The sequence below is a fragment of the Maniola hyperantus genome, chromosome 10 (assembly GCF_902806685.2).
Source record: "Maniola hyperantus chromosome 10, iAphHyp1.2, whole genome shotgun sequence".
Taxonomy (NCBI): domain Eukaryota; kingdom Metazoa; phylum Arthropoda; class Insecta; order Lepidoptera; family Nymphalidae; genus Maniola; species Maniola hyperantus.
In genome coordinates, this window is record NC_048545.1 from 12,277,329 (window position 1) to 12,305,007 (window position 27,679).

Consider the following 27,679-nt stretch of genomic DNA (forward strand, 5'->3'; position numbering starts at 1 on the left):
CCGTTTTTCTGTAAAATTAGTAAAATATTTCACGCTCACTGTACTCCGGTTACAACTGACAATTAATGACCTACTCGACATTTTGAATCTCGAACATCAAAGCGAGTCTACTAAAGCCACTTAGCAAGGGTTAAGAATTTTAAAAGTGTACGAAAATTCAAAATTCACACCTACTACAGCTGAAGTCTTTTTTTTATTTTTATAAAAGAATATATGACTAATATTCCTCTTTCCTCTCCAACTAAGCGTCAGGCTTGTGCTAGGAGTAGGTACGACAATAGTGCAACGGGCGGGGTTTGAACCGTCGTCGACCTTTCAATTTTCAGTCCACTCCTTTACCGGTTGAGCTATTGAGGCTCAATATAAGTCTGAAAAATACTTACCTACCTAATTGTTGATCGATAACCGATTGTATTGGATTATCTATAAAGCCTTTTTCAACCAAATTAAGTCACTGAAACCTTGTTTATAGAAACAAGACGGCGTGGTTATCTAGAGTTAATCTAAATAATATATAAAAGGAAAGGTGACTAACTGAGTAACTGACTGACTGATCTATCAACGCACAGCTCAAACTACTGGACGGATAGGGCTGAAATTTTGCATTCAGATAGCTATTATGACGTAGGCATCTGCTAAGAAAGGATTTTTGAAAATTCAACCCCTAAGGGGGTGAAGCATAAGCTAGTCTTTTATTCTTTACTCAGATTTGTATCTGTAACTTGTGTTAACCCTTGACTGCAATCTCACCTGGTGGTAAGTGACGATGCAGTCTAAGATGGAAACGGGCTAAAAGGGGTATGGCAGTTTTTTTTATAAAAACATGCCACTTTGGTTTCTACACGGCCTCCGTTTCCGTTCCGTTTGGTTTCTACCGGAATTTTAAATCGCTTGGCGGCACGGCTTTGCCGGTAGGGTGGTAACTAGCCACTGCCGAAGCCTCCCACCAGACTAGATCAGAAATTTAGAAATTAAAAATTCCAAATCCCTGCCAGGGTTCGAGCCCGGGACCTCCCACTAGTAAAACCACTGCGCCAGGGAGGTCGTCTGTAATAATTTTATCTGTGTGCAGATGGGTAAGGTTATTATCATAGGCTATTACCACTATTACCGTGTAATTCGAGCCATTTATACGTGCGATAACATAATACGGTACAATAAAATAAAAAAGCCTACATTTTTCCTGTAATAATATAAAATGCAAAAGGTTTGGTGTGTTGCAATTCTCTTAGGACGCCAATTTGTTTATTCTCTTTTCAGATTAGATTTTGAATTATAAATTATCTATGTTTATGTGTACCTATAAAATCTAGCAGCTGTGATAGCCTAGTGGTTAGGACGTCCGCCTTCTAATCGGAGGTCGGGGTTCGATCCCGGGCACGCACCTCTAACTTTTCGGAGTTATGTGCGTTTTAATTAATTAAATATCACTTGCTTTAACGGTGAAGGAAAACATCGTGAGGAAACCTGCATGCCTGAGAGTTCTCCATAATGTTCTCAAAGGTGTGTGAAGTCTACCAATCCGCACATGGCCGGCGCGGTAGACTATGGCCAAAACCCTTCTCATTCAGAGAGGAGACCCGTGCTCTGTAGTAAGCCGGGGATGGGTTGATCATGATGATGATGATGATAAAATCTGTACGTTTTAGGTACCTACATTTTCTATTTTTATACTAATCGCGCATAAGTTATTTCTCAAGACGCAGGTATGTAAAGCTGGTGTGTGATATTTGTATAATAGAAATCACTCACGATAGTTTAAACGCTAAAATAAGTATAGTATTGTATTTTGTGACTGGACTGACAAAATCAAACGAGTCGCAGGGAGCCACTGAATATATTCTTCTTCAAGTGACATCTCCTACCGAAGGTTGGCAATCATTAAGGCTAACTGGATCTTGTTTACTGCTGCCCTAAACAGTGATCTTGTACTCATGTTAAACCACTGGCGAAGGTTCTTGAGCCAGGATATTCGTCTACGGCCAGGTCTACGTCTGCCTTTTATCTTGCCCTGTATTATAGACGGAATATATAGACGGCGCAATACCTTGGCGTATGAAGTGCCTACAAGAGACCTGTGTCATGTCCAGCTGTGGACATAGGTCTAGGTAGTTATAGGTAGGTACACCTTTTGTAGAATCTTGTTGCCGATTGGACTAACACTCGAAATCATATTATTATAAGAGTACTAGCGACCCGCCCTGGCTTCGCATGGGTGCAATGTAGATACTAATGTGGTGTCATTGAGGTGTCATTGCATCGGAAACTCAAATGAGAGGATTTTTTTCCGACCTAATTGACATTATTTCAATTTCTCTAGGGATCTCTAACTTTTTGAGAATTAAACTAGGTATAGCTTCCTCTTGAATCACCCTATCTGTTGGTGAAAACCGCATTAAAATCCGTTGCGTAGTTTAAAAGATCTACGCGTTCATACATACATACATACATACATACATACATACATACAGACAGCGGGAAGCGACTTTATTTTATACTAATGTAGAGATTTAAAAATCATTTAAACTTTAACAAAAGACCTTTTACAGGGTATTTTGATATGGCGTAAATAATAGGGTATAGTCCTACGATAGTTGGTTCGTTGGCTTCATTGCAAATGAATGGCTCACGTGGAACTTACTGGAAGTAGAGTGGATTACTTATATCTCTTTTCATCATCATCATGATCAACCCATCGCTGGCTCACTACAGAGCACGGATCTCCTCTCAGAGTGAAAAGGGTTTTGGCCAATCTACCACGCCGGCCATGTGCGGACTGGTAAACTTCACACACCTTTCAGAATATTATGATAGAAAACTCTAAGCATTTATAATAATAATAAATAAATAAATAATAATAATTTTATAAAGTCAGTAGGTAAGTAGGTATATGTACCTATTTACGTTTTGGGATCAGAGGAAAATCCAGAGCAAAAACTACGTGGGGTTTCAATCAACAATAACCTGTATTCAATTATTATGGTAAAACGATTCGTTACAAACACAATAGGGAAAACAAAAGGAGCAAAGTACAAATGAATATAAAATTACTTAAAACAAATTTAGTCGGCATACGATGGATGAAATAAATGTTTGATTTTTGCCTCCATAATATGAAATGGAAAACTGAATTGTTTTATTAATGTTTACCTAACCGGTGGGCACGAAGTTAGAAAAGGCCTTCGGGTACTTCAGGTAAGTCTATGGTCGTATTATTATTTAGACAAAACCTTTTTAGGGTTCCATAACCGAACCGAGTGCCAACTATGACAAAATTTTCACTGTCCGTCCGTCTGATATAAACTTAATAAATTGCAAACTGTGGGTTTTTCATTTAATAATATCTCTAATACTTGTATTAACATAACGTAAAATGTTACTTAAAGGTTTCCCATTTTCCTAATAAAAATTACTTCGTAAAAAAGTGGCTTAAAAATAAAAACTCTTAATTTTATTCCGAAGTTGAGCGTCCTGTTTATAATAAATAATTTTCAATTCACTGTAAAATGGAGATATGGTTATTTGCGCGTGATTCTTAAAAATACTTTTAAAAATTATTCAAATATTTTCAGGAATTCAAAAAGATTCGCTCGTTACGTAAAATTAGATAAGTAACTTTTTAGGGTACCTTACCCGAAGGGCTCCAATGCGGCCCTATTACTAAGGCTCCGCTGTTCACCCGTCCGTCGCATACGTCCGTCCGTCTGTCTATCTTAATCCTCCGTCTGCGAGTCCGACTCGCTCTTGACCGTTCTTTTATTCCGTACTTAAATAAAATCCTCATAGCTAAAATTTTTATTGGACTGACTATTTTAGCTCATAGAAAGCTCAAATAATTAATAGTGAAGTGGGAATATGATACCACGGGATTTTTAAGGAATCATGCGTTTACATGTTTTTACGAAATTTGGTATCGATTGCATCCATGCATCTCCGGGCTACTATGGATGGACTACTTTTTGTCCTGAAAAATCAAAAGTTCCCACGGTATTTTTAAAAACCTAAATCCAAGCGGGCGAAGTCGCGGGCATCAGCTAGTACAAGATATGTAAAATCAGAATTTATTTTGGTATATACATATTTAATGTAGGACAACTAGTGTCTTTATAGCTGCGTCTGTGACTCTACTTGCCATTCAGAATGCTTCGTATTCCGTTGAACTATGACGGTAATAGAGAATAATGAGCTCATACCATAATATAAACTATACAACCTATTACGAGACAATAATCATATTATCGTAACTTTTAACGTCAACAATACCTAACATGAACGTTTTAAACATTTATTTATTTTATTTTATTTTTGTAGGTATATCTTATTAGAACGGCAGTGCCACTCACACTAACTAGATAATCAGCTAGTGTAAACTATATTTGTACTTTTCGTCAAAATCGATCAACTGGATGCACCATGAAAAGGTTACAGACGGACCATTTGCATTTATAATGTTAGTAGGTATGGAATAGAATAGAATAGAATAGAATATGTTTTATTCAAGTAAACTTTTTACAAGTGCTTTTGAATAGTCGGGTAGTTTTAATTTACCACTGGTTCGGTATGCCGTCCCTACCGAGGCCTGGATATGAATTACATTTATTTAATAGTTACCTAGAGATTATAACATTATTCTCTGTATTATGATACAAAGTACGTCATATCTACTTATTAGTTAAATAGAAAACCGCCCTCTTTTGTGAAGTCAATTAATACGGGAAACATACCCAATAATATTCCGAGAATTTTCGGACTGTAACACCGACATAATATTATTGTTTCGGCATGAAAAAAATGTGCTATAAGTTACTAGCTTCGTGTGGATAGACTTTTTTTGAATCCTGTGGGAACTTTTTAATTTACCGGGATAAAAATAAGCCTATGTCACTCTCCAGGTCTTTAAATACAACCATGCACAAAATCACGCAGTTCCGTTGTTCCGTTGCGGCGTGATTGAAGGACAACCAACAAACTAACAAACAAACACACTTTCGCACTTCATCATCGTCATCATGATCAACCCATCGCCGGCTCACTACTACAGAGCACGGGTCTCATCTCAGAGTGAGAATGGTTTTGGCCAATCTACCACGCTGGCCATGTGCAGATTGGTAAACTTCACACACCTTTGAGAATATTATAGAAAACTCTAAGCATTTATAATAATAATAAATGGGTAGTGATGGGAAGGTAGTGATAACATTCCCATACCGTGTCTATTATATTCCCTATGGCTCATAGAAGTCATTTTACGGTTTGCCGTTTTCAATAAGGCGAGAAGAAATTTTTTAATGCGATGCGACCTAAATCTCGGATAGGTATTCTATGGCCAAAATACATACTCCAGACGCGAGGTGGCCTTATTTGTTTGTACTTAGTGATTTTTTTTCTTTATTTAATTGAGTAGGAGTTCTTGTAAGTGCTTAATGATTTGAGTTTAACTTAACAGGCGTCAAGTACAATATGTCATCATCATTATCGTCTCAACTCATCATGGACCATTACTGAGCACGAGTTTCCTCCCAAGGGCGGATTGGCAGACTTCACACACCTTTGAGAATATTATGAGAACAGAGAACATTATTATCTCAGGCATGCTGGCTTCTGGCTTCTTCACGATACTATCCTTCACTTAAAAAAAGGGTATTTTAATCTCTTAAAACGTACTTAGCTCCAAAAAGTAAGAAGTGCGTGCCTACTGGTAAAACTGACGATCAGAAAATGTATCTAAGCACTTTAGAATAATGTTCAAAGTTTGATAGGGTAAGTATAATGGGCACATCGCGGTTTAAAAGTATGTTTCTGACCTAATTTCAGTATTATTATAACTTTATGGATAGCAAAATAACCTAAAGCCCACGGGATATAATGGGTAAATTTTCAGAGTTTCATATTAGGTACCTATGCCATTTCTACGCAATAAAATATTCAAGATTAATACAAAATCATTTCCAATCATACAAACAGGTTTTACTAATTTTTTTAATCATACCGCGATTAATAGCCTCATCTGGTGACAGAAGGGCTGGCTCATTTTGTGCGCAACGGACCAGCCTGGCTGTCCAGCGCGGAAATGCAGCCAGTATTCTTGGCACCATTCCACGCGGGCATGATTTATATAGTAATTAGATAAGGCTAGCTTTAAGTTTTATTGTAATATTTTCATTAACAGGTTTTGGACGTATACATAGAGGGTAGGTACATGCTACATGCTTATTAATAAAATAAAATAAAAAATCGAAAGGTTTAGATACTTAAATATTTTTTACGAAGCTTTAGGGTTATGTATGTTGAAAGAAAGAAATTCTTTCTTTTTTTTTTTAATTTTGAATCCTAAAAAAATACGTTCATCTGTAATACATACATAAATTGTATAACTATCTTACCTAATTTACTTAATTAAGTAGATGTACAAAATTTATTTTATAACTTTTTAATTTAAAGGTTCTATATGTACATCTACACTAATATTATAAAGAGGAAAGATTTGTATTTTTGTATGTTTGAAACGAATAAACACAAAAGCTACTGCACCGATTTCAAAAACTCTTTCACCATTAGAAAGCTACATTATTCCCGAGTGACATAGGCTATATTTTTTTTTAATTAGAGATCCATACGAAAATTGTAATAAGCTACCCGTCCGAAGCCGGGGCGGGTCACTAGTTAAACCATAAAACTTTCCAATAATAATTTCACATGTCGATTATCAAAATAGATTATTTTGTTTGCTTCCTTAATTCTGTTTTTAATACCTACTAGGTACTACTTGGAAGTATGAAAAAACTACTACTTAACTTAAGACTGTGAAAATAGACTAGAAAGGAAAACATAACAAAATGTGTTCAATTCCATTACAGCCGATTTTTCAACTACCAAATACTTTTTAAATGAGGAATTTAGATATTTTAAAAGTTGATGAAAGACAAAGTTTATTCGTCAGCTTAGAATAAAAGCGACCTCACTTTGCATGCGTTTTCGCACGAAATTCTTTTTCAATAATAATTACACACATCTGCATTCTTTTTTCAGTGTTTAATTTGCACCTAATTGCAGATCACCGCTGATAAGAAGAAAAAAAATATTTGGAACTTTTGAATAAAAAACTTACTTACCTGAAGTAACCTTCACGGTGCGTTCGGAAAACGAGTTAGAAAGTTGTGAGCGCGAAGTGCAACAAGTTCTGACGCGCCCGTGACGTTCGCCTTTATAGCCGCCAGGGCGGGCGTAGGGCGGAGCCACGCACGCGTGGGCGACATTAACACTAAAAACCTTAATGAGCTGCTTATATCTGTGGTGTTGATTTTCTGCCGTCTTTTTCTAATTTAAGAAGTTTTGAAAAAACCCCGACTGCCGCGTGCGGTTTGAACTGCATCTTTTTCAGCCCGCACATTAGCACATAACGTGTTTTACCAAAACGAAGCAGCTTTCATAAAAGCAATTTTTTTTCTATTTAAATAGATTATAATTAAGTACTTTTGTGTATTAAGTGATTTTTTTAGAATGCATTTAGCTTATAATAACTTTGCATGTACACGTTTTGGTTTTCTGTAGGTAAGTGTATATTATTTAAAATGAAATAAAAATAACAATAAAATAAATTTTTATAGGTATCTAATATTTTTAACCGCAAAGGTACACAAAGCTGGCCTTTTTCATCACGTAGAGAAACTCCTAGCATAACTCTCTCCATCGCCCTCAGAGTGACTCTGAGCTTTCTTATAAGGCCTTACTGTAAATAATGTATCATAATGAGAATTGGTAGACCACAAGCCGTTTTCAGGTTTCAATCGTCTTACCATAAATTTTATAATAAAACATAATATTGACGGGTCCGGGATGTTAGTAGGTATACTCAGAATTATTAATAACACATTAGGAACACCTTTTTAGATTACGCTGTCAAATCTCGGAAGTATTTTCGGTAGTTTTTGAAAGGTTGTTTAAATAAACTAATGCGGATCCAAAGCCTATATGAAAGTACGGATTTGGAGATTTTATGAAAATATTATATTTACTCACATAAATCTACCAAGATAAGTATTAAGTGATTTTTATGGTAGGTGCAAAACAGCATTAATAGTAGTTTATGAAACGGTTGCATAATGGGTGGTATTCAACATAAGTGTGAGTTCAAAAAACGAGCCGCAGGCGAGTTTTTGATAGTATTACACGAGTTTTTTAATACCTAATTATGTAAACTACTTTATCTAAACTCATTTTATCTTAAAATCCAAACCATAAAATCTTTGTAACATATTTTAAATGACGATTTTTTTTATAATTTATTTAAATAAAATTAAACATGTTTAGGGTTCATGCATGAAGTCGTTGCTCGGTACCTACAACTATGAATACTTCCTGAATCTTGATAACTTAGGCGGGCAGTATCCCTGCAGCATCCAGGAGTTGGATCCAGAAGTTTTATGGGATCACCACGGAAACTTCTACTGTTGATTAATTATTTTTTTTGCAAATCGGTCCAGAAATCTTGATAAAATCGGTGTAGGTAGATACATAAAGTTTAAAAAAATACGGGCCGAATTGAGAACCACCTCGTTTTTGAAAGTCGGTTGAAAAGGAATAAGTTATTATTAGTAAAAAGTTACTACAGTTCAATTATCTAACGATTTCTTGCATATTTTAATAATTATTTTCTAGAAATGTTTTTCTACAAATCGCACTGACTGTAAAATACATTTGTAAAAGGAATAATTAACCTAAGAGGCATACAAAGCACCCACTCGTCTTTCTTACTCTACCTCAAAGGATCGTTTTTAGAAAAAAAAACCTACCTATCTGTAGTATACAGACAATAAATAATTATTAAAAACAAAAGCTGAAAGTTTTATCTCATTATTTTCATATTAGTTCTAATTAAATTAAATAAAGTACTGTACAATTCTCTGTAAACTAGGTACTTAAATTAATTCTATTAGAATTATTTTCATTAAAAAATTCTGTGTGTTAACTGTTAGGGGCGGTTTTCACATTCCATTTTTGAAAATAAGTCAGCGAAAAGCACTCTAAGTACTATACTAAGCTAAGCCTGCGGCTCAGGTGGGAGCGGGTGCGTCCTGCGGGGCGGGCAGCGGGCGCGATGCCATACATACCGCTCGGACACGTCAGTACGCTTAGTATAAGATTTTACTCTCAAATGTTGCTAGAACTCAAGAGTCGAAACCCAATAGACCTAAAGAGCCTTGAATTGAAGTAAAAAATTCAATGCCAATGATTTTAATTTCGCAACGCTTGCAACGCCGCTTAAAGCGATGCTAGCTAAGTGCATAGAAATACTATACTTCTGCTATTATGAGTTTTAAGGTGTTACTTAAAAAATGGAGGTGGCGACGGAAGTGACGTACGTTTTACTTCCGTCACCTCCATTTTTAGGGTTCCGTAGCCGAATGGCAAAAAACGGAACCCTTATAGATTCGTCATGTCTGTCTGTCCGTCTGTCCGTCTGTCTATCTGTCCATCCGTATGTCACAGCCACTTTTTTCCGAAACTATAAGAGCTACACTGTTGAAACTTGGCAAGTAGATGTATTCTGTGAACCGCATTAAGATTTTTACACAAAAATAGAAAAAAAGCAATAAATTTTGGGGTTCCTCATACTTAGAACTGAAACTCAAAAAAAAATTCTAAAATAACAAAATTATTAAACTAAAAAAAAAATATGATGTAGGTACATTACCATGCAAACTTCCACCGAATTTTTTTTGAACGAGCTCTAGTAAGTAGTTTTTGATTTATCGTGCAAAATGTCGATAAAATACGATTGTACTACGGAACCCTCAGTGCGCGAGTCTGATTCGCACTTGTCCGGTTTTTTGTTAATGGGGAGTGAATCTGCTCAAGATACCAGACGTGCTGGAGAAGATTGTCACCCTCTACCCTACCTAGCGATCTACAGCCCACTTTACAATAATCAATTGAAGGGAAAAACAAAAAAAAAATACAAATAAAGTAAGAACATTTTAAAATTAGTGGCACTGAAACGTTTTGAATTCACCCGTTATGCCCGTTATAAAAGTTTCCCGCCCACCACTTAGCACTTTTATAATGAATACTAAATTCTCTTCAAACTATTTCTTTAGTATTAACTTTTTCAGCATTCAGCAAGTTTTCATATAACTTCCTTTCTGGAACTAAAAAAAATATCTAAGTAATGGTTGATTAACTTATGGTTACTGACTCGTTACATTGACTCATCGTTGTACTCTGATCCTCTGAAACCTCTGTACAATGTCAACCCGAACCCAGACAATGTTATTGTGCCCAGACGTACAATTAGGTACGTAAACTAGTAATCTATATATTTTATAAGAGGAAAAGGTGACTGCCTGACTGATCTATCAATAGGGATTTGAAATTTGTGTAGTCCACGCGGACGAAGTCGCGGGAATAAGCTAGTTTAAAGTAAAATCAAACAAAAATAAACTAATTTCACGATCTAATGTCGTTTCTATGTACTTTCACAATAATAAACTTTTTAATCAAAATCTAACTCACACGAAATTTTATCAACTTACTAGAGTCTAGACTGTTCCCGTGATTTCGTCCGCGTAGATTTAGGTTTTTTAACTCTTCGCTTTTTCGTGATAAAAGTATATACAAGTACATAAATTCGTCTCCGGGTTGCAAATAGATAGAAAACCTTAGTTTACAGTGTATCACACGGATGAAGCCCGCCATGCTACTTCATCGAAGTGGAATAATTTAATCAATTGATCAATCAGTCAGCCTGTTTGAGTCCACTGATAGACGCAACCTTCCCAAGAGCGCGCCACCACACACGCTCCTCCGCCTTCCTCATCCACCCACTTCCCGCTACCTGTCGTCCCACACAGAGCTTGCCAATACGCGGTCTCCACTCCAGAACATCTGCCCCAGCGGCCATCGGTTCTGCGGTAGACGACTGCAAAGACTTGGGGTACCGACGAATTGAAGACGACGCAATTTTCCAAATGCTGCCCAGCCCAGCTGTATTCTTCTGTACGTCAAAATTAATTGAACGTTCGCGAAAAGCTAGTAGACCGACGGACAGACAGACACACTTTCGCATTTATAATTTAAGCAGGTATGAATTAAAAGCATTATGTCTACCAATTTTCCGTTTCAAATATTTTTCGGGTGACTGAAATGTTACTTTTACACATCGTTTAGACGGCCCGCTAATACGGTCCGGGCAGCCCCATGGGAGGTTGCCGTAAAACCAATTTATAATTCGTCTCAAAGTAGATTAGAAAGGTGCCTACTTAAGTGCTTAAGGTGAAAAGTCAATAATGTGATGTCAAGCCTGAGCTTAGTATTATAGTAGTAAAAATTACACTGGTAACTTTTGGGTTGAACACAAATCTCTAAAATTCCCATCCTTTTTTGTAAAAGAGACATCGGGAGATCCACGTAAAGGAGCTTTTTCTTAGAGTCTCATCTAAATACTCTCTTACTAATTCTTCAACACTATCAACATCTTTCGCTTAGTAAAAATTAAATGACTAACGAACTTACCTGTGTGAAGTTTTACCACAATTATATGACTGGCTTCATTCGAAGATAACATTTTTGGACTATAGGAGTCCACGTGTCAGTTGCGTAAAGAGATATGGAAAACACAAGAGCTTTCACTAAGTGCATTTTTGTCCGTATTATAAAGAGGTAAAGTGTGTAAATTTGTTTGTAGGGGGTAATCTCTAGAACTACTGAATCGATTTTGAAATTTCTTGAAATCAAAGAGTTCCCACGGGATTTTTACAAACCTCATTCCACGCGGACAAGGTGCGGGCATCAGCTAGTGTAGAATACAGTTTAGTTGATTTTATTTTTTCCTAATTAAATAGGTGCTTCTCCTTAACGATCCTGCAGAAAAGGGTATAGTAATACATACTAACAATGAAACTTATCGACGCGAATACAATCAGCATAAAAAGTTAAGCGTGTCTTATTTCCAATCGAATAAAGAGAGTAGGTATATCGCACTTGGCTAATTTGCAAACCAAAAAGGTTCACGTAACTTTTTATTTAAAATCTTGCTAAATTGCTACTACAAACCTAACGATGAAACCTTTTTTTAGTTTCCCAGTCCATGTGTATGTGTGTTTGTCTGTGTATCTACCCATCTGTCAGTCCGTATGTCACAGATTGTTCCTAGATGGAATGAGTAACAGGTAACAGACCTGAAATTCATATAACCTACTGAAATATATGTTGATAAATATTGAATTACAAATTCAATATACCTACCAAGTACCTACCTATTTTTATTTTTCAGAGGGTCCTATATTATGGGAACGTAGTCTGTATCTTTGAAATTTGGCCTGGCCTGTCTTCATTTATTAGTTTTAATCTTATTCTCTCCATTTATTTTTCTTATGGGATCTATATACCTACCTACCTATCTCAAAATCTGTATGTACCATAATTTTATATTTACTGTATGTATTGTTTAGATTTTAAGCCACTGAAAACACCGATTTATAATTTAGTCCGTAAGATGTGATCAAAATAATTATTATTATCGGTCATTCATACTATCCGTACTAATCCATACTAATCTATATATATAAAAGGAAAAGGTGACTGACTGACTGACTGACTGACTGACTGACTGACTGAATGACTGACTGACTGACTGATCTATCAACGCACAGCTCAAACTACTGAACGGATCGGGCTGAAATATGGCATGCAGATAGCTATTATGACGTAGGCATCCGCTAAGAAAGGATTTTTGAAAATTCAACTCCTAAGGGGGTGAAATAGAGTTTTGAAATTTTGTAGTCCACGCGGACGAAGTCGCGAGCATAAGCTAGTAATATTATAAATGCGAAAGTGTATCTGTCTGTCTGTCTGTCTGCTATCTTTTCACGGCCCATCCGTTCTACCGATTTAACGAAATTTGGTGCAAAGACAGCTTGCAATCCGGATATCCCGGAAAATCAAAGAGTTCTCACAGGATTTTTAAACCTAAATCCACGCGAACGAAGTCGTGGGCATATAGTATTATTATATATACGGAACCATATAGCGAGACCTGACTCGGACTTGCAGTTTTTGGCCGAAGGTTTAGTCTAAGACTTAAAGATTCCTTTTTCGAAAATCCCTGAGGTCCTCGATCACTTTAGTAAAGCGACGTAGTTATTATTGTAGCCTATGGCATTATACAAAACGTTTTTCAATGGGTTTTCATCATTCTTGAAAAAGCCTTTTTCCACTAAGTTCCTACTTCACTGTCATCCATGAGGATCATCATCATCATCAAACAAAAGGCGTCCCCTGCTGGACATAGGTCTCTTGTAGGGACTTCCACACGTCAAGGTCTTGCACCTGAGTAAAGCGGTTCCCTGCGACTCGCTTGATGTCGTCCGTCCACCTAGAATAATATGGCGTAGTATAGCATAGTACCTCGGAACCCCAACTTCTATGGATTTTTCGATGGCATACCTAGCTACGAACTAAAACCTCCTGACTTTTCTGACCACCCTTCCCGATTTTGCAGCAAAACATCAGGCATGAGGTGGTCTCTGCTCAGGCTTTATTTACTTTTTTCCAGGTGGATTCGTCCTTCACCATCATAACCCGTCACCGGATCACTGTGTATGGATTCTTCTCAAAATGAGGTTTCAAAAAAAATGTTAGGCATAAAAAAGTAAGACTTCCACTAAAAAACTAAGAGATCCACGCGGATAAAGGCAAGCAAAGGCTAGGTAGATATGTATAGCTGAGATAGCTGATTACAGGAACTACCTCAAACTCGATTCAATCACGATTAAAGGTTGTCGATGCGAAACGATAGTTCCGCCCCGGAGCATATCGAAACCGCCCACTCTATACCTAGTTAATTAGTAAACGCGTAACACATTTTGTTTAATAGGTTTTCTAAAAGCTCAGATTTCTGAATAAAAGGTTAGAAGTACCTAGGTATATTCTTATCAGTTAATTTAGCTAAGCAAAGAATTAATCAGGTAGGGCAGTGACGTCACAGTTATAGGTCTACCTGAATTCGGGTAAAGTTTGGAAATCTAACCGCCCGCCGCTAGATGTAGGTTTATTGCGGAAAAGCTGCATTAAATCAAACGTACAATCCTACGAATAACAAATTGTTAATGTTGTCTAAACTACCTACTGACTAGACTGGAAAAAAGTCTACTAAACTAAACTCGATCTTAAGTCGAACTAGAGTCGCACTAGAGCAGGGCTGCCATAATTGCTAAAAGGACAACCGGACAATGGACATCCATCCATAATCTAGAGCCGAACTAGAATCGAACTTGAGCCGAACTAAAGTCGAACTCGAGCCGAACTAGAGTAGTTAATTGAACTAGAGCCGAACTCGAGTCGATCCGATGTAAGTACATAATTTATTTACAAGAAATACTTCCCTACCTAAAGGCTAAAGCAAAATATCACTAACGAGTTACGTTAGATACGTGTTTGACAAAGGTACCTACGTGGAACTGATAGTTATGCTTCGGTGCGTATCGAGTGGTATCGAGGCATCCCATTCGATCCCTTTGATAAGATCAAGCGCAAATAAAATTAGATAGGTATATATGTATAGGTAGGTATAATACATTTTGTTTGTGGGAAAGGCACATAATGTTATATTTTAGGCAACCACGCACCGACCAAGGAGATCATTATTCATTTATTTACGTATGGCATTAGAGGCGTGGAGCTAGAGAGTTTAAAAAAAACCGGTCAAGTGCGGATCAGACTCGCGCACCGAGGGTTCCGTACATAGTCATATTTCTCACGATAAATCAAAAACTATCATGTGTAAAAATTAATAAAAATCTGTTTTAGGATTTACCTGTGGTTCTGGTAAAGCCCTTTCATATTATGATACCACACCTTGGTATAGTTCTTGGTATCTTACTTTGAAAATTGAAAATACTAATTAATTAATTGTTCATGTTCATTTAGGGTTCCATACCTCAAAAGGAAAAACGGAACCCTTATAGGATCACTTTGTTGTCTGTCTGTCTGTCTGTCTGTCTGTCTGTCTGTCTGTCTGTCTGCCTGTCTGTCAAGAAACCTACATGGTACTTCCCGTTGACCTAGAATCATGATATTTGGCAGGTAGGTAGGTCTGATAACACTAGTAAAAGTAAAGAATAAATCCGAAAACCGTGAATTTGTGGTTATATCACAAAAAAACCGGCCAAGTGCGAGTCAGGCTCGCGCAATGAGGGTTCCGGACGTCGTACCGTAATTAGGTCGTATTTTTTCGACATTTTGCACGATAATTCAAAAACTATGATGCATAAAAATAAATAAAAATCTGTTTTAGAATGTACAGGTGAAGACCTTTCATATGATACCCCACTTGATATAGTCACTCACTTCGGGGTGCCAGCCAAGTGACCTCCCAGTGTGCCTGGGACCCGTAGTGGTTTGCTTGACAGACAGTCAGGGTTCAGTGCCTCAAAAGGAAAAAAGGAACCCTTATAGGATCACTTTGTTGTCTGTCTGTCCACTTGTCTGTCGTGTCTGGCAAGAAAACCTATAGGGTAGGTACTTTCCGTTGACCTAGAATCATGAAATTTGGCACTGTAGGATAGCACAAGATGTAAAGGAAAAATCCGCAAACCAGGAATTTGTAGTTGTAACTGGTTCCTGGTTTTCGGATTTAGGTTGATGTACATTACTTTCGGCCGTGTACTGTAATAATTTTTTATACTATTATTTCCATTTAGCCATCGACAAGTGCAAGGTTTACAATGTTATCCGTAACGACTGCAAAATAGGTAATTGTGAAACGGACTGTAAGATGCCTTGAGGTGTGAACTGTGAATGCACCCGAATTCAGACAGCTGTCAATTTGACAGTAACTTTTTGAAATGCAACGGTCCTAGCGGTGATTTTCGTCACAGAGTACATTGCGTATAATAATATTTTTTAAATTTACAAATTCGAATCTTTTCTAATTTTTTTTCAGTTACCACAAAGTTAAAATGGAGAGTGTATTACAACGAATATTTGAAAGCTATCCTAAATGTACAATAGAAAAACAAACAAGCCCCAGTTATGTCGAAATGTATACGCGAGAAACTAATGAAATTATCTTTGTGTACGCCAAAGTGTGTTATTTTGTTTCTGGAAATTTTAAGTGATATTCTAAATTTAAAATGATCATTTGTTCACCTACCTTTCCTGTATCATTTCAGGCAAAACAATCGAGCCCTACATCAGAATATAATAATAAAAATAATAACGAAAAAGGTAAGTCAATGTAATGTGACTTTCTGTTTTTAGTTTTGTAGTTTAGAATTAAGATTACTTTCTTACTGCTTAAAATACTGAAATCTGAACCTGCCTGTGAATGTCAAAATTATTTTCAAAAGATTTTGTAAGTAACTACTTAACTACCATAATGTAAGAAGTTACTAACTGACCTGCCCTGGTTTTTTTTTGTGATCATTATGTCCATTTCTGGAATTTCTATAAAATTCAGTTAAAAATGATTGTTAACAGAATGGCTGTAAAAAGACACAGAAAAAAAGACAGACAAACAATATAATAATAGTATGAATATCAGGCAGTTTATCGTTTGTTATGGTAAGTAGGTATAACAATGGTATTTTAATTACACTTTGCAGAAGAGTTGGATCTAACAGGATCTCCACTTAAGTTGGACTTGAGTTTGCACACAGTACTCGATGAGACCTTAATATCTGATGAACCACAGTTGTGGAGGAAGGAAGAGATCTTTCATGCACCTCTAGATGTGGAACAGGCGAGGTATTTCCATACATACTAGTTTCTATAAAGCTTTGGCCACAAAAATTGCTGTAATTCTCATCTCTCTCTCAGGCATTATTATTATTTTAATAGACTAAGCAGCTTTCGCTGATGCGTCTATATCAGAAGTGCTTTGAGTTTTCCAAATGTTTGTCTAATCTATTCTTGAACTGGGTAACAGAACTTGACATAACCACATCCTTAGGAAATTTATTCCATATGTGAACAACTCTTTGGCCAGAAAGTGTTTTAATGGATTTGACGATGGCAATTGATATTGTAGCTTCATATCAGGTCCCCTTAACCTAGGATTGCTCCTTCTCGGAAACATGCTCTCAAAATTTGGGACATTATAATAATTATTTCGTATTTTATAAGTTTCAATTAAATCGCCTCTTTCTCGCCTGCTTTTGAGGGTGCTGAGTCCAAGTTTTATAAGTTTTTGTTCATAGGGCATAGTACTTAGTGGCTCGCCTCTGCACCCTTTTCAACAATTCTATATCCTTAATGAAATATGGATTCCATACGGAAGCATATAGGTTATCTCACGATGTTTTCCTTCAAAATTCATTTTACTGGTACTGTCTAGTTTGATATATTTTTATTTTATTTATAGAGATATACTCAACCTTTACAACAAAAGTCTCAGTTCAGTATCTCAAGAAGACTCAATACCTATGTGGGTAGTCTGCAAACCAAGTGACAGTAAAGTATTACTGATTACTAACCAGTCAAATGCAGAGGAATTTGCTAGGGGCCTAGTTACTTTTGAGGGTTCAATGGTGCTTGAAGAAGTTGACGTGGAGAATATGGTTCAAGAATTTGCATCACTAGAACATATTAGTGAAGATTTGGTAAGTAAAGCTTACTATTTGTAAGCTTGCACTTCTGCTGCTTTTTTTTAATTGTAAAGTACTGACAACAGTACTTTACTGTCATTACAATCTAGCCTATAGAGAGGCTAATAAGTAATATTATATTAACCTTAACTTATACACGTACTTTATTCCTCCCAATTGAAAGAAAAATACTATGCAAGTCTCAGCTCAAATAGCAATTACCAACCAAATCACTTGAATACTCAGCCAGTAATAGCTTTATTTCAGGTCTGGACTGTAATGTACTATTAATAAACACTATGTTGCTTTTCTGCTCCAGGTCACAGTATCCATAGATTGCAAGTACTCAATATCAGGTATTTCATACAGCTCTCTCACAATGGAGGAACAACTAAACGCACCGCATGGAGGCGTCAGTGAGTTGTACTGCGAATGGAGCGCCAAAACTTTGCTCACGCCATTCATTAGCTGCAAAGTGCATTTTGTAAGTACCTACAGTACACAGCAGGAAGTAATGTACATCGGCCTTTAAAATAACACAAGCCCGCGACTTCGTCCGCGTGGAATTAAGTTTTTAAAAATTCAGTGAGAACTCTTTGATTTTTCGGGATAAAAAGTAGCCTATGTCACTCTCCAGGTCTTTATTTATACCCATGCAAAAAATCACGTCAATCCGTTGCACCGTTGCGACGCGATTGAAGGACAAACTAATAAACCAACAAACAAACACACTTTCGCATTTATAATAAGGGTACTGATTTGTGCTGTAAAACCTACCTATTTGCCAAATTATTCTAGGTCAAGGGGAAGTACCCTATAAGTTTTCTTGACAGACACGACAGACAACAAAGTGATCCTATAAGGGTTCCTTTTTTCCTTTTGAGGGACGAAACCCTAAAAACCTGAATCTAATCAGACAAACTTTTCTTTATAGGAACAAGAAGTAGCAATAGGTCATTTGGCGAGTCCTTGCAATGCTATATGGAAGTCAGTCACAGCATTACACAACATAAATCAACTCCTAGTTGATATGACTGCAGCTGGGCTCAACTCAGTTAACTTGGAGACTGCTGTTATTAAGTAAGTCTTATATTATAAGGAGGCCTTTCTGCGTCGTACCATAGAATACTTAATAGAACCGTACGCACTGCAGAAAATATTGTGCATGAGCCTTTAGAAACAGATAGCGGTTTCGTAGAGCGTTGTCTCTGTCGTTGAGACCGACTAAACGTAATATAGGTATGAGTGGCAGAGACAACGCTCTACAAAGCCGAAATCTCATTCTAAAGGTTGATGTACAATATTCCTTGCTGGCTACTGTACCTTCTTGGCACAGAAGGATTACTTCATAAAAATGTTAAAGTTACGGAACTATATAGTACTGTAGTCACTTATCTAGTTACTGACTTGGGTCGACATTGCTTACCCAGCAGAATCGACTGACCATACACTTGTAATAAGGTCATGTGTACCTGAAACAGAAGTGGCAATAGGTCACTTGGCGAGTCCTTGCAATGCTATATGGAAGTCAGTCACAGCATTACACAACATAAATCAACTCCTAGTTGATATGACTGCAGCTGGGCTCAACTCAGTTAACTTGGAGACTGCTGTTATTAGGTAAGTCTTACATTATAAGCTGTGTGCACAGCAGCTGTGTGTGTGCACAGAATACTTAATAGTGCCTTAAAGGTACAGAAGGAAAACTCCAGTAAGATGTTTCAATAAATCGCGACTCTTGTAATGACGCAATAAAGTGCAATTCAGCTCGCACAGCACTGGAGTCTACGATTTACTCAACATCCTCCTCCTTCCCTCTCTCCATCCCTCACTCTCTCTCTCTCTATTTGTCCCTACCTCTCTCTTTCTCTTTGTCTCTGGATTGTCTTCGTGATTAATATCCCCTGTAATTTATTCTATTAACATATGCAGTATAATGGCACAGGCTGGGAATGCCCTGAATGCAGAGTCAAAATTCCAAGAAATAATAACGATGATACACCGATTAAAAACGTTTCAGAACGTGATTTAACTGGTGCGCCCGCACAAATTTTGTGCATGTCACCTAATGATACCGCGCATGACATAACGACGGATTTCTCGGTGGCTGAAGAGTTAAAATTATTCCGCGAGGTTTTTAGGGAGGAACTGAGCAGCATGCGTAAGGAGATGCAGGAGGTCAGGCGGGAATTATCTAAAGTCTCATCCTCATTGCTGCAGTGTAATAAGCGAATTGATGACTTAGAAACTAGCGTTGCTCGTGTGGAAAAGCAATTTAGTAAGCGAATTGATGACTTGCAGTCGAGAATCGTCTCTGTAGAAAGTCAAACAAAGGAGCAAAGTAACACCGATTCTACTAGTGTGGAGGCTACTATTGCTCAATTAAAAGCCGAGCTGAATGAGCGCGATCAGGAACTTCTACTGAACGATATCGACATCACGGGTATACCGGAGGAAAAAGCGGAGAACGTCACCCATATTGCAATTTTAGTAGCGAGCAAAATAGGAGTCACTATCAACGAGAGGGACATAGTGCGAGCTGAGCGGGTAGGCCCCGTGCGTGGAGGCCGCGACAAAGTTACCGCGCGGCCGATCGTCGTGCGAATGGCGAGGCGCGCGCTGCGAGACGACTTGCTGCGCGCGGCCCGTGTGCGAAGAGAGGCTACCACCGCAGATATGAATCTCCCGGGACCCGCGCGACGTTTTTACGTTAATGAACGATTAACGAAAAATAACAGGTATCTTTTTAATAAGGCGCGAGCTGCAGCCAAGAATTGTAAATGGAAATTTACTTGGACCCGAGATGGACGTATCTACTCACGTAAAAGCGAAGGCCAATCGGGAATCCGGATTAGGTCAGATCAGGACATTCTGCGTATTTTTGGCACAGAGAATATTGGACCAAATATTTAAGCAGTATTGTTGTAATAAATGTGATAGTGTTGATCTACAAAAATATTATAGCTGCACAAAGTTAAGTGTAAAGCGAGAGGAAAATTGTTATAAATTTAAAATTAATAAGGAAATTGTTACATTTAAACATGTTAGAGATTATAACATAATTAGAGTAATTTTATACGCTCCCCTTCCAGCTTACAGTAATTATAATATAATAAGAGTAATTTTATACGTTCCTCTTCCAGCTTACAGTAATTATAATATAATAAGAGTAATTTTATACGTTCCTATTCCAGCTTACAGTAATTATAATATAATAAAAGTAATTTTATACGTTCCTATTCCAGCTTACAGTAATTATAATATAATAAGAGTAATTTTATACGTTCCCCTTCCAGCTTACAGTAATTATAAGTCTCCTGATGAGAACTTTCTTAGGAATTCTAAATACTCAATACGTCCAGAGCGAGTTTGCCATAGTGCAATTGGTAGGAATAATATTGATAACACGACGCGCATTGTCTATAATTGTATAATACTAAAACAGGTACTGCAGGGTTATACTAAAAGTCTTTTCAGGGTGATAATCAAGGTCTCAAAACATGTTGTTTTTTTCTCAACTACTCATGGGTCCTAATAAACATCTAAAGCTCGGTTTGTTGAATGTCAGGTCGTTAAATACGGGAAGGGTAGAATTATTAGAATCTATGCAGAAATATGAGCCTGATATATTAGCCCTAAATGAAACCTGGGTTCGTAGCGGAGAAAGTACGGATGCATTCTATATCCCGGGATATATATTTAAGCATGTTCCTAGAGCTAGTGGGAAAAGAGGAGGCGGGGTTGGTTTTTACATAAGGAAAGAAATAAAGGTTCGGGTGATTCAACAGCCACAGACTGACCTAGAACAGATGTGGATAGAAGTAAGATTAAACGGAATTCATATAGCTATTGGAACTGCATACCGGCCTGAATATCAGTTTGTAAACAAATCTATAGAAGAGCTCAGCGAGACACTGAGTGCCTTATCTGCATATAATTTTCAGTGTCTGCTGACTGATTTCAACGTCAACTTAGCGGATAAAGACAGCAAAAATGCCCAAGAGTTTTTAAGTTTCCTGGAACAACAAAATTATATTCAGCTAATTCAAGAGCTGTGACGTTGTAAATTTTGAACTACTAATTAGCGTTTCGCTTTTAATTAAAATCTATTTTGTTCAAAGTATGTTGGTGCCACCTAGCATCAAGGTGCAGAACTACGCGTGGGTCGATGTTCAGAGTTCATTCGAGCCACAATAGATGGCGTTTGCTTCGTTGTCAATTGTCGTAAAAATAAAACAAAATAATTAAATAAAACCATAATATCATTTGTTTATTGTTAAGTCATTAACAAAACGGTTCTTATAATATATCCTTAGGTTCCGCAAATATTCAAAAATGAATTGGCTTTATGATCAAACTAAATGCGAGCGGCCACACTCGGGTTGCGTCTGGCAACACCGATTGGTGAGATTTAGAATTTTCTCTGGAGTCAACATGTGAAGACGAATTTTTTTCGTTCCAGGAAAATCTCACTCTTTTTCGCCCATGGCTTCGCCTGGGAAAATACAATAGTATAAAGTTAGTCATCCTAACGTATTTCAATGTTTCATCAATTATGGTGAGTGAAAAATCAAGTAATGTGGATTCGACAAAATGGCGGTTTGGTTAGAGAAAATCCTAATTTTATGATTTCATTCCAGTTCCAGTTATTTTATCTTCCCAAATAAATGAGGATAATGGGTTGTGGGTGGACTTCTGAAAACCATTGGTGGCCAGGAGTTCAATAGGTGAGTTGTGTTTGATCGGGAAAATTCCACGTGTCGAAATTTTCACACAGCACAAATTATAATCTTGTTTTTCTTTGTTACAGGGTTTTCGTATTTACGTATTACGTTTTACGTTTTAGTCTTCCGTTTGCGTTTTCGGTTTTCGTATTTATTTCTTTTGCACATTCACGTTGACAACTTAATTTCTATGGATAAGACTTGGTGAAAATCTTTGTAATGAAACATTTCGGTTGTGAAGAATCAAATAAATGGAGTTTTGGATCTTGGCCGATGCCGTCCAGCTACCTTGCAGTCTTCGCACCTACAAGTAAGCCAAATGTTTGTATCCTGCAACAGTTTAGTGAACCTTCTTAGTGTATGTGTACAGTAAGAACCCTGTCTTTACTACTGAGCTTTTATTTTGGAACAATTTTATGAATTTTACTGTGTCATTGTCTATTCCATGCCAATGGCATCTTAAATTTAAAACATAGATTTTATGTACTATCTACCTAAGGCATTCTAATGTATCTAAATTAAGTCTTGGCATTAAGCTAGAATAACTAAGCATTATTAGCCATCACTATGTATTAAGCGACCCCGGTAAAGGTTACATTAAAAAACAATTTTGCCTAACATCTAGCAAATTTCATTTATAACACCTCATATACATTCAAGGGAGTCGACGGCTAGTTTCTATTCTTGACTAGGTAGATAGATCAAGTAAAGTAAATTATTATTTTCCTCTAATCTTTGTAAGGTGGTAGATTATTCCGTATCCGGGTATATTTCTATTCCGCCCAATTTGCCACCCTTACAAATGGCGCCCGAACGTTTTTTTATATAGTTATTTCAGTATATTTTGAGAAATTTTGTGAATTTTATGAAATGTACTCCGCTGATTGTACAATTTTCTAAGTAGTGACACATTGCAAAGAGCACTAAGCTGTTTTTTATGGTTAACTAACTAAATAATAACTAATAGTTAGAAATTTTGTTTGATAGTTTAAGTAATTTTCTGAGTATAGTCCAACATTGGTTTTTTTTTCTTATTTAATTAACACATTATAAATGGTGCTTATGCCGTTCAATTATGTTATTCGACTTACCTTGGAGGTGTATAAGTGAATGTTTGCCTTCAGTTTAGTAATAAACATTGCTTAACTGAGTTGTTGTTGGGTATTGCTTTCAATAGTAAGTACATCTTATGTTTGAAAATTCCGGTAACTTAGTATAATTAAAGTTTTGAAACGCTATGTGCCGTTAACTAGTTACACACATACATTTATAAATACTAAGAGTTACAACTTGTGAAACTAAATATATAAACTATATTCAGAGATTACATTAAGTTCAAGTATGAAGTTATGAACAATTTTTTTTTTTCAGTGACTTGATACTTCATTATTTTGTTGAAATTTTGTTTAGAGCTGTGTTAAGGTTATGATAAAAGCTACTTCACACACAAAACATGTTAAGTTTAAGTGAATGCTGGTAGTTTAAAGTGACATTTACAAACAGATTTTGTTGTATTTTAGGTTATGTGTTAAAAGTGTAAAGTAACAGCCATCAAACCATTGCACAATCTCTTTGTTTTTTTTTTTTTGAAAGATAATATGCTAGTCAGAGTTCATTGCAACTTTGCTGCCTGTTTACTTTTGTAATTGTAAAGGTTGTAACACACTGTGTACTCATAAAGGTGATACTGCACCTTACAATCATTTATTCAATTTTGGGAAGTTTTATTTTGTTATATTTTGTTTACTATAGTAATAATATGTGCTTGTATTATTAACAATATTTTGGAATAGGAACATAATTGATAAAATAGTTAGGATAGACTTAAGAATATTGTTTTTGTTGTGTATTTTGCTTGTGTATATTTAATAGTTTAAATAACTTCTTTTGTGTTTGTGTTTAACCAATTTGTATAAGGCTAAACATAGACAGTTACACAAGCTCGATATTTTGTTGAATGTGTTTTGACTTAACACAATGGAACAGACTTTTGCCCAGTTTCATTCACTTTTGAAGGACGAATTGTGTTATGAGGTATCCATTCGTTCCGAAACTCCAGCACCTACAGTGCTAGGTTTAAAGAAACAGTTAAAACAATTAATTCAGGAAATTCCTTCTGAATCAATTTTAGAGACAGATTTCTCTTCTGAAAGTGAGTTAGGGGTTATTACTAAAAAACTTCAAGACTTAGAAGATTTATTAAAAAAGTGTTCTGACACTAAAGATAGACATGCCCTCTGTAGGTCTAAAGCTTTAGCTTCACATTTGTACTTTAGAATTTTGAGAATACAGTGTTCCGAACTCAGCTTAATAAGTAGGAAGAGTGAATTACATACAAAGTTGCAGAGTTTGATTTCCAGATTAGATGCTGACAATGAGTCGTCTCACGACGAATCACTGGATTCCGAGAGTACCGCCGTTGACTGCACTGGTGATAAAAATGTTGCCAAGTGGAAGTTACATTTCAACGGACAGGGTGATCCGCGCAGTTTCATCGAACGCGTTGAGGAATATAAAAGATCTTATGGCGTTTCAGATGGAAAATTATTTATTTCTGCATTTCATCTTTTTACAGGCCGAGCATTGTTATGGTACAGAGGCAACAAATGTCAAGTTTCGTCTTGGTCAGAATTGAAAACTTTATTTTTAGAGGAATTTGATGCAGTAGATTATGACTACAGGTTGCTAGGTGAAATTCGAGCAAGAACACAAGGCTCCGAAGAACCTGTGTCTATCTATTTCGCTGTAATGTTTGGCATGTTTTCAAGGTTGTCAACACCACTTTCCGAAGAACAAAAGTTACAAATTTTATTACATAATATTCGCCCTTTTTACTCAGAACAATTAGCTCTTGTTGACATTAAGTCTGTCGCAATGTTGAAGGAAAAGTGTCGCAAACTAGAGGCTGCGAGGCAGCGTTCCGCCTTATTTTCTGAGCCTACTAACAGTAAGGCAACTTTAAGTTCAGAGTTTGCTTACAAACAAGTGACAAAACAGATAAACACACTTTCAGTCACACCTGCACCTAAGGTTGATACAAGTAAAGGCACTGATTTTTCGAAAACAAATAAACAACTATGTTACAAGTGCGGCAAGGGTAACCATTCCTTTAAATTTTGCAGGACAGTTCCGAAATTTATTAGATGTTTTTCGTGTGGACGTCAGAACTTTACAGTAAAGACATGTCCAAGTTGTAGTAAAAAGGCGATTAGTAAACCCGCTCCGGACAAAAATTCAAAAAACTAATTAGTAAGAACTGTGCAGAGACACAAGTAAAGAACTTGTTCATTAACAACAAAACATCCCTTTTACCTGACACAGTTCTGTATTCAGTGGATAAACGAGACTTTAGGCCACATTTAAAGGTTTTTGTTGACGGTTTTGAGATTACAGGTTTACTAGATTCCGGTGCTTGCGCGTCAATTTTGGGTAACCAGGCGCACAAGGTTTTTTTGAGATTCGGTTATAAATTGCATAGCAGTATTGATACCACATTTTCAGTGGCAAATGGAGACAAACTTGATTGCATGGGTTATATGTTTATTCCGATTACTTATAATTCCGTAACTCACATAATAAAATTTTTTGTAGTACCCTCTATAATAGCGGATGTTATTTTTGGCTGTGACTTTTGGAAAACATTTCAGTTAGCCCCTGGCATTTTTGATAATTTAGAATTAATTAAGGCACCTTCTCAATTTTACAATATTTGTGCGATTGATAATGAACAAATTCATACCATCACTTCTTTTGAAAACTTATCATCTCAACAAAAAGAATTAGCCCAGTCTGTAGTAAATAAATTTTTAGATATTTCTTCAACGAAAATTGGATTGGGTAGAACAAAATTAATTGAACATGTTATTGACACCGGTGATGCCTTGCCAATAAAAATAAAACAATATCCACTTTCTCCCGAAAAGAAGGAAGCTTTAAGTAAAGAGTTAGATAGGATGCTGGAAATGGACGTAGTTACTCCGAGTGAAAGCCCTTGGAATAACCCAGCAATTTTAGTGAAAAAGGCAAATGGAGACTGGAGATTTTGCCTAGATTGCAGGAAATTAAATTCAGTGACAAAGGGGGATTCATACTCAATACCGTACATTCCACAAATTCTAGATAGCTTGAAAGAGGCAAGGTTTTTATCATCGATTGATTTAAGTTCAAGTTTCTGGCAAATTCCGTTAGCTAACGACTCTCAGGAAAAAACCAGTTTTACAGTTCCTGGTAGAGGGTTATTCAAATTTAAAGTCATGCCGTTTGGCCTATGCGGTGCACCAGCACGACAGCAGAGGTTAATGGACCAGTTATTTAATCAAAATTTTTGTAGTGATATTGAAAATGGAATAGTATTTTGTTATATAGATGATATTGTTATTTGTTCTGCTGATTTTGAAACCCATTTAATTTTATTAAACAGAGTTCTGGATAAACTAAAAATGGCTCAACTATCCATAAATTTTGAAAAATGTAATTTTTTTAGAAACTCTTTGAAATATTTAGGGTATATAGTGGATGAATTTGGTTTACGCACAGATCCTGGAAAAGTTGCCGCAGTTTTGAACTTTCCGACCCCAAAAACTGCACAGGAGGTAAAGATTTTCCTAGGCACTTGTTCTTGGTACAGGCGCTTTATTAGGAATTTTTCAACCATCGCTGCACCACTCAATAGACTAACGAGTAAAGGAAAGAACGCACCTAAATTTGAGTGGAGCGAACAGGCAGAGGTAGCATTTAATACATTGAAGAATGCGTTGGTAACCGCACCTGTTCTTGCGGTACCGAATTTTGAAAAACCATTCAAAATACATTGTGATGCTTCTGCATATGGTGTTGGCGGTATGCTGACGCAAGAAACCGATGGTTGCGATCATCCCATTGCGTATGTCAGTAGGAGCCTAAATAAAAACGAAAGGAATTACAGCGCGACGGAACGCGAGGCTCTAGCTGTGATTTTTGCAGTGGAGAAATTTCAGGCTTATTTTGGTTCCAAGCCAGTCACAATTATCACAGACCATGCATCCCTAAAGTGGTTCTTAAATTTAGAAAATCCCTCAGGACGACTCGCCAGATGGGGTTGTAGATTATCACAGTATAATTTTGTTATCGAACATAGGAAGGGTTGTGATAATGTAGTTCCGGATACCTTGTCGAGACTCATACACGTAGATGTAGTTGGTGATCGTAATGATAACTCTAGTCAACAAGTTTTGGTAGATGACTGGTATGACAAAACATTTAATGGCTGTAAAATCAATCCAGCAAATTTTCCGAATTTTTGTATTTTGAACGATAAACTATATCGTTACAGTAAATGTAAATACCAGCTTCTCAGTGAGTTCGACTGGAAAGAGGTAGTCCACAAGAACGACA

At 36.7% G+C, this 27,679-nt stretch overlaps 2 protein-coding genes across 2 annotated transcripts in view; both read left to right on the plus strand.

Moving 5' to 3' along the window:
• The first annotated feature begins 15,927 nt into the window (after positions 1-15,927).
• Zwilch (zwilch kinetochore protein) overlaps positions 15,928-27,679 on the plus strand; it is a 29,486-nt gene continuing 17,734 nt past the window's right edge. The window contains exons 1-6 of the mRNA XM_034972972.2: positions 15,928-16,082; positions 16,170-16,224; positions 16,602-16,743; positions 17,360-17,597; positions 17,902-18,066; positions 18,517-18,662. Coding sequence (XP_034828863.2) covers positions 15,957-16,082; positions 16,170-16,224; positions 16,602-16,743; positions 17,360-17,597; positions 17,902-18,066; positions 18,517-18,662 — 872 coding nt within the window. The 5' untranslated portion in view covers positions 15,928-15,956. The remainder of the gene's footprint in view (positions 16,083-16,169; positions 16,225-16,601; positions 16,744-17,359; positions 17,598-17,901; positions 18,067-18,516; positions 18,663-27,679) is intronic.
• LOC138402908 (uncharacterized) lies at positions 19,509-20,495 on the plus strand. Its single transcript, XM_069501437.1, has one exon. It carries the CDS (start codon positions 19,509-19,511, stop codon positions 20,493-20,495), a length of 987 nt encoding a protein of 328 aa, XP_069357538.1.

Coding starts and splice junctions, on each gene's coding strand:
- LOC138402908 (XM_069501437.1), top strand. CDS start 19,509: ATGCAGTATAATGGCACAGGCTGGGAATGCCCTGAATGCAGAGTCAAA.